Source organism: Xenopus laevis, chromosome 1L, assembly GCF_017654675.1.
Source record: "Xenopus laevis strain J_2021 chromosome 1L, Xenopus_laevis_v10.1, whole genome shotgun sequence".
Taxonomy (NCBI): domain Eukaryota; kingdom Metazoa; phylum Chordata; class Amphibia; order Anura; family Pipidae; genus Xenopus; species Xenopus laevis.
In genome coordinates, this window is record NC_054371.1 from 194,551,159 (window position 1) to 194,562,906 (window position 11,748).

The 11,748-nt window shown below is 40.3% G+C and overlaps 1 protein-coding gene across 3 annotated transcripts; it reads left to right on the forward strand.

The window, feature by feature from the left end:
• Positions 1-5,138: 5,138 nt before the first annotated feature.
• Positions 5,139-9,853, forward strand: lysmd3.L (LysM, putative peptidoglycan-binding, domain containing 3 L homeolog). Of its 3 annotated transcripts, none has more exons than XM_018264706.2 (3): positions 5,139-5,729; positions 6,547-6,827; positions 9,019-9,853. In XM_018264706.2, the coding sequence occupies exons 1-3, from the start codon at positions 5,555-5,557 to the stop codon at positions 9,535-9,537; spliced, it is 975 nt and encodes a 324-aa protein (XP_018120195.1). In that variant the 5' UTR covers positions 5,139-5,554; the 3' UTR covers positions 9,538-9,853. The 3 variants fall into 3 exon arrangements, with proteins under 3 accessions (XP_018120195.1, XP_018120198.1, XP_018120202.1); XM_018264709.2 differs by having other exon boundaries at positions 5,594-5,734; XM_018264713.2 differs by having other exon boundaries at positions 5,602-5,725.
• The last annotated feature ends 1,895 nt before the right edge of the window (positions 9,854-11,748 follow it).

The window sequence follows — 11,748 nt, forward strand, 5'->3', positions numbered from 1 at the left end:
ATTTTCTTCCAAAGACCAAGTACATGCTTTTATCATCTTTTCTTGTGTTTTGATATGGCCTAAAAATTCCAGTATTTAGACATTTGGGGGCAGCACAACACTTCTCCAGGCAAAATTCGCTCAGACAATGCTAATTCACTAACATGCAAAGTTGTGTCCAGGGTGCCGAACACTGGCGAAGTTGCGCTAGCGTTGGCTTATTTGCATATGGTGGGAAGTTAATGGACATATATGTTGCAGCAAATACATTAAATTACACAAGCCCAGGGAAGCTTAATAAAAGAAATTAGAGTTGTTATAATGCCCTACACATGAGCCCAGTGTATAGTTTATGTGCCATATGTTAGGAAATGTAGGGGGGAAGCTTTTGCCTATCACCCTGAAAAAAGGAAAAGACGTCAGCGTTTTTTGGGACCTTTCAAATAAATTTTTAGGAAGTCCTATCTTCTCTATTGCACTTCGCCTGGTCTGAGGTGGCGCAGGCAAGTCTGGCGCAAGAGGTAACGTTCAGTTAAATCCGCATCTTAGTGAATTCGCACAGTTACGTCCCTTCGCCAGAGCACAACTTCGCCTGGCAATTGAGTGCGAATGAGCGCTAGAGTCAGTCTCTTTTGCTAGCAAAGTTACGCTTGCGCCCGTTAGTAAATTGGGGAAAGTACCGAAATGACGTCACGCTGGCAAAATTTTTTGCCTGCGCTAGTCACTTCGCCCTTTAGTAAATTTGCCCCATAGTGCATGATTATTGAGTTATAGCTGTGACGAACAAACATATGGCTTACTGCTGTCTTACCCAAATTCATTGTGGTGCTTGGACGATGATGAATAAAATGCCTAAAAACTAAAAGCCAAGCTGTTACTTTCATTTCAAGATGACAAACGAATCCAGTTACTTAATGATATTAAGTGGCAACTGCAGCTATAAAGATTATAGAGAAAAATGCAACCTGTTCAGAAGGAGGCTCTATGTATAATTTAAGTTGTTGGTCTATATGGGCAGGTTTACTAAAATTCTAACTTGAGAAAGCTAAAGTATCCAGTGGTTTGAATTTTATTATAGATATTAGGGTTCAGTTGCATGAAAAAGACATATAACACATTTTCCAGCACAACTGAGGCTGATTAGTATCAAAGCATGAGTGCAACTATGTCAATTTTGATGGTATTGGGTACAACTTCCCTTGGCATCTGAAACGGCATGTCCTTGTGTACTGAAATTGTGATGGCTCTTGGATTGAGTCATACAGCTAATTAAGATTAGGCTGCTCAATTGGTATACTTTTGGTCAGCTTTGTCAGCATTCTACTTTTTTTTATTAGGTACAATAAATGCAGTATAATCATCTGACCTACTGTATTTCAAGATCTATTTGTTTTGGCTGTTTGATACAGCAAAGGTTGCTAGTAAACCAGTGTAAGTTACACAAGTGCTACAGAGCCTTATTACTCTATTATTTCTGTGCTACTTTTTACATCACAGTTATAAACAGTGCTGTAAAATATAATATAGTGGTTTGACATCTGCTGGTCATTTGAGTGTATTGCAAGTATTGTCATAAGCTACTGAGCAAATCATTCTCAATTCTTTTACTGCCTGTAACAGTGTATTCACAAGACTCATTACACACCAGTAGGGTATCGCCACTCCCAAATGTAATTATACATTTGAAGAAATCAGCTGGAGAGCCTTTTATCCGTGCAGTTGTTGCTTTATTTATGGAACAACATGCTTCAGACTTTCTTCAGGTGAAATTTGAAATGACTGAACAAAAAAAGCTTTATAAGGGTAGGACTACACAGATGTTTTCGTCACGACCCGACATGCTGCAACAAAAAACATGTGAGAAATCGCATGAGACGGAAATAAGGTAAGAGATAGAAATGTCGGATGAAGTCGCAACATTGATCCGATGCGACACGACTGTCAGATGCAGACGCTGCACACTGCGATTTGTTGCAGCATGTCGGATCACGCAAAAAACATCCGTGTAGTCCTAAGCTTAAGCTACTACCCCCCACACATTGTCATGTGAACAGCAAAAACATAAATTTAGGATCTACTTCACAAAGTCCATTAAATATTTGGCACCTATACCGTACATATCACAGATTACAAAAGCTTGTAATGATACATTAACTGTGTGTGTGAATTCCGCTGAAATAAAATGTTTTAAAGGCAAAGCCTGAGGATGGTGTGCTTCATATCCTGTTATTCAAGATAAGTAATTTGGCTGACTTGGAGGCAGCTTGGGAGTGGATGCACCCTGAAAAAAGTAAGTGGTGTGCTGAAGAAAAATTCTATTTGGACATTTACCCTTTGGAATCATTCAATTTATTTCATCATATCTATAAGTCCATCTATGAATCCATCTGGCTTCGGCTCCCAGTAATATATTTTCCTATCACATTCAGTTGGCTGCCCTGGGGGATTCACTAGGCTTTTGTGAATCTTGGGTAATAAGTAAAACAGAGGCACTCTGGAGGGTTCTGTAATTAATTTTTTTTTGTGGAGGCATTCATTACTCTTGAGTCAAGACCATATACGACTGTTTCATCTACTTTCTTTTTGATTTCCCATGTAGAGTCATGATCAATACTTAGTGTCCTGATGTATCTGTAATGCAGCCTGCAACAAAGGTGGGAGCAATAGTGGTCCAGGATAACAAAAAAAAATGAATCTCTGTTTGAGCCTTTCAAAGTAATACCCTTTAGATCTGTAGTCCCCAACCTCTTTTTACCTGTGAGCCACACTACCTGCATTTATATTTCTCTATGGGGACATGAGAAGCTGACAGGGGAAGGAGGGAGAGACCTGCTGAATACTATGGGCCATATATTACACCTACAGTTTATAAGTAGGCAATTCAGCCAAACAGTGGTGGAAAGATACTGGAGGAACTTTGCATGGCGCCAATAAGAGTGGAAGTTTAAAGGGGAAATACACCTCAGAAAAAAACTTGGACACTGGGTGGTGGTGTGATATTGAAACATATTGCACTATTTTGTGTTTCTGTTTCTTTCTCTGTTGCCGTTGGCGCTGATCTACATATATATATTTTTGGAGACAAGCATGAAAAAGTCCCTTGGGGTGCCAAATAAGGGCTGTGATTGGCTACTTACAAGATGCTCTATCAAAAATAAGCACCTGCTTTGAGGACCCTGAGGGGGTTGGAGAGCAACATGTTGCTCACAAGCTACTGGTTGGGGATCACTGCTTTAGATCAATAAAAATGGATTTATTATGCGCAATATGTGTCCAGTGGTTGAGATGTTTTTAAGTTATGTAGGGTCAGCATGGGTATGATATGATAATGAATTCAGGGAGACGTTAGTGGATAGCACCACCTTGTCCTTTAGGGCAGAGAAACACTGGCAGATTAGGGGAGATTAGTCGCCTGGCTAGAATGAAAATCGCCGGCGGGAAGGCACTCGGAGCACTTTGTTTTCCAAAGTCGTCCAAAGTTTCCTCATGAGGCAGAAGGACATGGAAATATGGATATCCTTAGCAGGACTTGTTTTAAAGGGCATGTAAAGTCTAAAACAGAATAAGGCTAGAAATGCTGTATTTTGTATACTAAATATAAACTTGAACTTACTGCACCACAGGCCTAATCAAACAAATGATTTATGCTTTCAAAGTTGGCTACAGGGGGTCACCATCTTGTAAGTTTGTTAAACATCTTTGCAAGACTAAGACTGTGCACATGCTCAGTGTGGTCTGGGCTGCTTAGGGATCGTCATAAACAAAGCTGCTTGAGTTCTGCATGGCTGGGAAGTAAGGGGGGGGGCTCCCCCTGCTGTTCATAAGTATGATTGTTTCCCTGCTCAGCAGTTAGGGACCGTCTGACAATTCCTATCCACAGCAGTAAATGAAGGGAGAATTTCACTGCATACAGTCAGGTTTCTTATAAAACGTCGACTTCTTTAATTAAAGTACAGTATATTGGAGATAGGTTTCTTTTTTCATTAAAGAAAGTAAAAATGGGATTTTATTTTTTTGCTTTTACAGGCCCAGCTAAGAGAACAGGGCATTTTGCTTACATAACACACAATCTATCCTGGTTTAGTAGGATCACCCCCACTTATTACATTCATCTTTAGGACCTTAATAATTTCTAGAAAAGGCAGCTTACTCACTTCAGAAGGCTATAACGAACTTTATGGGGGGGGTTAAAAAAAACTAGAAATCAATTTCAAGGCATCTGTTATGACTAAACCCAATTTGATAGGAGTATTGTGACTGCCCCATTTTTACTTGGAAAGTATTTAAGCCGCCCGTGGCAAGCAAACATTCCTCAACAAAAGAACCATGGAAAGACACAGAAAATGTTCCAGAAATTGGCACAGTTCTTTCGGCCACTCCAAGCGAAGAAACTTAGGGGCAAATTCACTAAGATTCTTAGTTGCGCCAGGCATAACTTTGCCGCACTTTACCAGGCGTAGTTTCGCCAGCGCTTCGCAAATTCACTAAAATCCGAAGTTGCGCTCAGGGGTATCGTATGGCTGCGAAGTTGCACTAGCGTTGATTCGCTAAGCGAAGCGACGCTAGCGATGGTTAATTTGCATACGGCGCCAAATTCAAATTTCAATGGAGGAATACGTAGAATCACTACAAATGCCTGGGAAACCTTCAAAACATCAAATAAAAATTTTATTTTGCCCTACACTGTGTAGGTAAGTTGCCATGAGTCAGGAAATGTAGGGGGGGGAAGGAGGGGAGCCCCAAAAATTTTCGATCTTTTTCAGCCTATCACCCATAATGTAGAAAACACGCCAGCGTTTTTTGGGACTTAGAAAAAAATTTGACTTTTTTTGAAGCAATCCCTATCTACTCTATTGCGCTTCGCCTGGTCTGAGGTGGCGAAGGAAGTCTAGCGTAAAAGGTAGCGTTCAGTACACTGCGCAAGTTAGTGAATTTGCGTAGTTACGTCCGTAGCGAAAATTCGCCAGGCGTATGGGTGTGAAGTAACACTTGCGTTCGGAGCTTCGTGAATTTGCCCCTTAGGCTTTACTTTTAAATTTGAAACACGCACTCAATTTATGGGACACATTTATTGCACATAAAAACACTGACGCCCCAGTAAAAAGGAGCCAAAACAATAAACATGATGAGTCTGTTTTGGGGTAAACATGAGAAATAGCCGGTGAACTAAATTAGCTCTTGTTGTGTCTCCAAAACTGTAAAACAAAATGTGACCTTTTCAACTTGAGTGAACAGGTTCTGAGCAGCAGCAATTGTACAAAAACGTTTATCTTCCGGTCAAACTGGGAATACCGGCTCTGACGGAAACCAGGAAAGCTATGTGCTTTGGGGGACTCCCCGATATAAATGGAAACGCTTGAGGAGTAACAAAAAATGAATCGCATTTGGGGTTAAATATTGGGAGGAGAGGCTCTTGTGGTGGCGGGTATTGCTGGTAATCACTTGCAAAATAAACCACTTTTTCTCTTTTATCTCCAACAGATTTCCCAGCAGCACCTCACCCTGCTACTACACTAATGCCGTCTATCACTCATCTCAACACTCCCCTCCAAGACGGCTGCGTACGTGTCGTGTGATGTCACAGTCTCGCGAGAGGAGACTTGTGACGTCGGGATTAGGTCTCTGGATTGAGTCAAGGCGCTACACGTACACGTCTCTGCTGGACTTTTTAACAACGCTACGGGACTGCGGGCTGCGTTCAGTCATTCGGGACTGTCCCAGGAAGAGCGGGACTGCTGGGCGGCATGTCTGTTGAGTATGACTACTTTACGGCACTGCTCAAATTCATCTGTACTAGTGTAGCTGCTCAGTTCTGATACAAAACAGCTGGCAAACTCGTTCTGTTCTCTTGTACCTGACAGCCAAATAGTTTGCACTGGGGGTTATAGCAAGTGACAGTTTTGTACTTGACAGCCACATAGTTTGCACTGGGGACTATAGCAAGTGTCATATTTGTACCTGACAGCCACATAGTTTTCACTGGAGACTATAGCAAGTGTCATATTTGTACCTGACAGCCAAATACTTTACACTGGGGGTTATAGCAACTGTCATATTTGTACCTGACAGCCAAATAGTTTGCACTGGGGGTTATAGCAACTGTCAGATTTGTACTTGACAGCCGGCTAGTTTGCACTGGGGACTATAGCAAGTGTCATAATTGTACCCTACAGCCGGCTAGTTTATACTGGTGGTTATAGCAAGTGTCAGATTTGTACCTGACAGCCGGCTAGTTTGCACTGGTGGCTATAGCAAGTGTCATATATGTACCTGTCGGCCGTCTAGTTAGCAAGTGTCAGGTTTGGTAATAAATGGGATAACGCTTGCATTATATATTCAAATATAACAGGCTGTCAGCAGAGATACTATTCCCAAACTGCAGGAAAGTTTTGTTTTAAATCCAAACTTAATTCATATAATGTCTCTTTTTAAAAAATGTAGATTATGAGCCATTTTGATGAAGTATTCTCAAATTGATTCTCTACTGCTTGTCCTCTATGACCTATACTCACTATACCAAAGGTCTGTATTAAAATATTCTCTTCTTATACCACCCCACCCCCAAAGCCATTCTGAAGATGACTGGCAGAACTCCAACTCATAGTTACGTGAAACCTGCGTCCGTTTTAGCGACTTCAGGTGGGCACAACTATCAGTTTCCAGCACTAGCCAACGCTGAGAGTGATCTGCTGGAAGAAGATGCGGAGGAATTTGAGCTGCGCCCCCGGGGGAGAGAGAAGACACGACGTAGTACATCGAAAGAGCGCATTGACGATATTGTATATTTAAGCAAAGATGTATGTGAAGGGGACACCTTGAATTCCATAGCACTACAATACTGCTGTTCTGTAAGTTCATCCATTTGTATATTATTATGATGGTGGTGGTGTGATTTTTTTTTGTGGGATGTTTGTTAGTACAATTATCTGTGTGTATAACGTGCACACCAGTCCAATTCTGCATATGCTGCTGACATATTCAATAAAGCTTTCACAGAATGACACATTCCTTTGCATATAAGGGTGGTTCACCTTTAAAGGGGACTCGTCACCCAAAAAATCTTTGATTTTTGCAGAAGCATTTAATGAAGTGTGCCTTTGTTTCGACTTTTGTGTGTATCACTCTCTACATCATACTAAAAGTTAACTCAAAGGTGAACAACCCCTTTAACAGTGCAGTGTGTGGGAAACAGGTCTGTAAATCTCACTTTATTAGGGCAGGGTATGTTGGAATATCAAAAAAGTCCTGTAATGCTGACCTGTAGGAAGTAATAATACTGGTATGTATAGAAAGGTGTCATTAGGATTTTAATCATTCACAACTGTCCCTACCCCTGTAGAGCTTACAATAATTTACAGTCACACAATTACACTGACCCGAGTTTTTAAACTTGCATTTAACGCTTTCAGCTTATGAAAATTTTGGGACATATTTATCACCAAATGGAAATGTCACATCTCTCTGTTCTCGATATGATTTTTAGGAGCATATTTATCATAGAGCTCTATTTCACCCTATGAAAAATAGACTTCTTAATATCTAGGGATGCACCGAATCCAGGATTCGGTTCGGGATTCAGCCAGGATTCGGCCTTTTTCAGCAGGATTCGGATTCGGCCGAATCCTTCTGCCCAGCCGAACCAAATCCGAATCCTAATTTGCATATGCAAATTAGGGGCGGGGAGGGAATTTGCGTGACTTTTTGTCAGAAAACAAGGAAGTAAAAAATGTTTTCCCCTTCCAACCCCTAATTTGTATATGCAAATTAGGGTTCAGATTCGGTTCGGTAATCGGCCAAATCTTTCGCTAACTCGGTGGATCGGCCGAATCAAAAAAAGTGGATTCGGTGCATCCCTATTAAAATCCTGGAAAAGTGAAGAGAAAGTTTGGGAACCGCCACTTTGGTGCACTTTTCTTAGATTAATATGCCTATACATCTTATCTTTTATTAAAGAATAACTAAAGTTATAATCCCTGGGGGGGAAAAATGACATCCCGGGCAGGAGCTCCTGTTAATACTGCACGGGCTGGGGTATTTCTGTAGGCATTTACTTGCTGCCATCTTCTTTAGCTTATTCCATCTTCTATCTGCTCCCATTCTGGTGCTTACATGCAGTAGAGTTAAAACTTGACTTTTTCACTCTGTTGCACATGAACCTGCCTTGAACCAAAAGAGAAGAAATAAAAAAGAGTTAAAAGACTGATGAGAGTCACTTCCTACATAAATACCCCGGCCAGTGCAGTTTTAAGGGAACAAGAACTACAGCCCAGAGTATCATCTTAGCTATTTTAATTACTGGGTTACTTAAAGGCATACTATGCCTTTAAGTGATGGTCTCTGTGCTGTCTCAGAGATCACCTGACCAGAAATACTACAACACTAACTGTAACAGGACGAAGTGTAGAAGCAAAAGGCAGAATTCTGTCTGTTAATTGGCTCATGTGACCTTACATGTGGTTAGTATGTGTGCACAGTGAATCTTACGATCTTAGGGGGCGGCCCTTATTTTTTAAAATGGCAATTTTCTATTTATGATTACCCAATGGCACATACTACTAAAAAAGTATATTATTATGATAATGGTTCATTTACATGAAGCAGGGTTTTACATATGAGCTGTTTTACTCAGTATCTTTTAATAGAGACCTACATTGTTTGGGGGGTATAGTTTTCCTTTAATTACTTCGCAACACTTTAATTTTTGGTGTTACTGTTTCTTTAACGATGAATGATGAAACTGAATAATTTTATTGGCCAACAAGCTTCTTTTAGAATAAAGTAGTTTAGCTGATACTGCAGTAATTACCCCAATGTCTACAGGTACAAAAAGGTTTTTTCTTTGTGAACAGCTATGTTTAGTGCTGTCAGTTATGCCCTTAACGGGCTACTACTAGAAAAGTATATTATTATGAAAATGGTTTGTTTACATGAAGCAGGGCTTTACATATGAGCTGTTTTATGCAATATCTTTTTATAGAGACCTACATTGTTCGGTGGGTATAGTTTTCCTTTAAGTAATTTCAGTTTGTGCTTCAACAGGTTGCAGATTTGAAAAGAGCCAACAACTTTCTCAATGAACAAGACTTCTTTGCTTTGCGGACCATTAAAATTCCTGTGAAGAGATTTAGTGTACTGACACAGCCACATTTTTCTCCGAAGGCAAAGGCTACAAGACCAGCTACTTTACAACTTTCACCAGAGCACCAAGAGAGTGATCCCCTGATTGGCCCCAGTTCTTATGAGACTGCTGGCAGTTTCCTCCAAGAAGTAGATCGAGACATTGAAAATATTGTAAAAAACACAGACACAAAGAAAGAGAGCCTTAAGGAAGTTGTCTCTGCCTTAAGTCAAGAACATTTTGAGCCTGAGCGAATACTAGTTCCACAAAGGGATCCCTATCATGGAGCAGACTGGAGCTTGGGATGGTGGACAGCAGTTGCAATAATGGTATTTGTAGGAATAATAACTCCAGTGTTTTACTTCCTTTACTATGAGGTGTTAATGAAAGCCAACACAAGTCATTCGTTAAATTCAATTGAAAAACCTGGTCCTTCCTAGGAATCCCTATTGCATATCCACAAAAGATAACAGAGGGAAAAGTATCTCAGTAAGTGGAGTAATGTAATCCAAGGAATGTACCTAGGGAGTCCTAGATCAAATTGGATTCATATATGGAGCAACAGAGATTTCCAGTTGGATGTTAAACTTCACCTTTGGCTGTTGAGGGAAGATAATGGAGATCATCACAGTAGGTCACAATTCATGGGAATCTGCAAACGTTCTTAAAGGAGAAGGAAAGCTACCAAAGTAGTTTATTGGCTATAAAAAAAAAACACAATAGTGCAAGCTATGACACTTTATTTATTCTGCAGAATGCTTTACTATACCTGAGTAAACCAAACAACTCTAGAAACTCTGTTAGTTTAGGATTGCAGCTGCCATATAAACTTGTTGTGAGATCACTTTCTGCCTGAGTTTCTCCCTGCTCACTCATAGCTCTGGGCTCCGATTACAGCAGGTTGGGGAGGAGGAAAGGGGAAAAGGAAGAGAGGAGCAAACTGAGCATGCTCAAGCCCTAGCCCTGGAGGCTTAAAGGAATTGTTCAGTGTTAAAATAAAACTGGGCTAATAGGCTTTGCAAAATAAAAACAAATTTCTAATATAGTAAGTTAGGCAAAAATGTAATGTATAAAGGCTGGAGTGACTGTGTGTGTAACATAGTAGCCAGAACACTACTTTTCAGCTCTCTTGGTTTACACTGACTGGTTACCAGGCAGTAACCAATCAGAGACTTGAGGGGGGCCACATGGATCATATCTGTTGCTTTTGAATCTGAACTGAATGCTGAGGATCAATTGCAAAGTCACTGAACAGATATGTCCCATGTGTCCCCCCTTAAAGTCACTGACTAACTCAGAATTAGAGAGCTGAAAAGCAGGAAGTTGTTCTGTTATGTTAGACATCCTCTCACTCCAGCCTTTATACATTACATTTTTAGCTAAATAACTATATTAGAGACATTTTTTATTTTGTACAGGACAGGCTATCTATTTACACAGTTTTTATTTTTACACTGAACTGTTCCTGTAAGGAGGTTTAAGGAAGTCTGATACAGAAGCCCATGTGTACACAATAGAAGGAAAGAAATGTGGTGTTTCTTTTGACAGAGGACTCGGAGCAGCATTATTTTGAGAAATTACTAGTGTTTTTATATAGACCTTTCTGATAAAGCTTACTTAATTTTAGCCTTTCCTTCTCCTTTAAGAAGAGATAAGTGTCTGTACAACATGCAAGTTCATTTCCATTAAAAAGAAAATTAAAATTTAGCACTGAACCTTTGCCACACTATTTCTTTCTACCATGTTTGACGGTTTGAAATGCTTGTAAACCACTGAAACCAGAATAGCACATTTGGGGTCAGATATCGTAACTCCTTTTTCTTCTGAGCAATGCAACTAGCTTTGTGTTAGTAGTAGTTTACACACACAGCACTTTTAAGCAAAGAATTGGTCTTGATTCAGAAAACACTAGGGCTCATTTATCAACACTGGGCAAATTTGCCCATGGGCAGTTTACCTATAGCAACCAATCCGTGATTAGCTTTTTATAGAACAATGAATGCAGAAATGTGATTGGTTGCCATAGGCAACTGCCCATGGGCAAATTTGCCCAGTGTTGATAAATGACCCCCACTGTCTTGGTTCAAACCAAAAACACAACCACTACACGAAAAGCCTTTGCTAACCTTTAAAGCTTTCTCAAGTAGTTATACTCTGCAAAACTTCCATTAAATGCAACATAAGCCACAATTGTAACTGGTTATTTTTAATTTGATATTACATATGCATAGCTTATTTTGTGCACAGATTATTCCCTTTCTGCATACCAGCACTTGCCTGTGAGACCGTAGTCGAATATCACTATACTAGTGATTCTTCATTTGTATTGATATGAAAAAGGAGAATTCAACCCTAAAGTTAAGAAACCCCTACCCTACATAGACAGCCCCCCGCCTCCCCCAGCCTAAGTGTTACCCCGGGCAAATGTCCCTAACGTTTTACTAACCCCTTGGTGCAGATTCATGCATCGGAGTTCACGGGCGCCATCTTCTTGTCTTCAGAATAGCCTGCTAAATATGTATTATGTCTCTAATAGCAATCTTTGGGTGCATTGCGTTATCCAAGTATAGTCTTATTATGCCTTTGGGTGGCCACCATTTTTGGTGCTGCACCACAGTCTTAAATAATTTGAACAAAGTTAGCCCTCTAAA

What these genes read in the sequence shown, in the direction of transcription:
- lysmd3.L (XM_018264706.2), top strand. Translation starts at nt 5,555, where the DNA reads ATGTCACAGTCTCGCGAGAGGAGACTTGTGACGTCGGGATTAGGTCTC. An exon ending in GACTGCTGGGCGGCATGTCT is followed by an intron (nt 5,730 to 6,546) that starts GTTGAGTATGAC and finishes CCACCCCCAAAG; the next exon opens with CCATTCTGAAGATGACTGGC. An exon ending in CACTACAATACTGCTGTTCT is followed by an intron (nt 6,828 to 9,018) that starts GTAAGTTCATCC and finishes GTGCTTCAACAG; the next exon opens with GTTGCAGATTTGAAAAGAGC.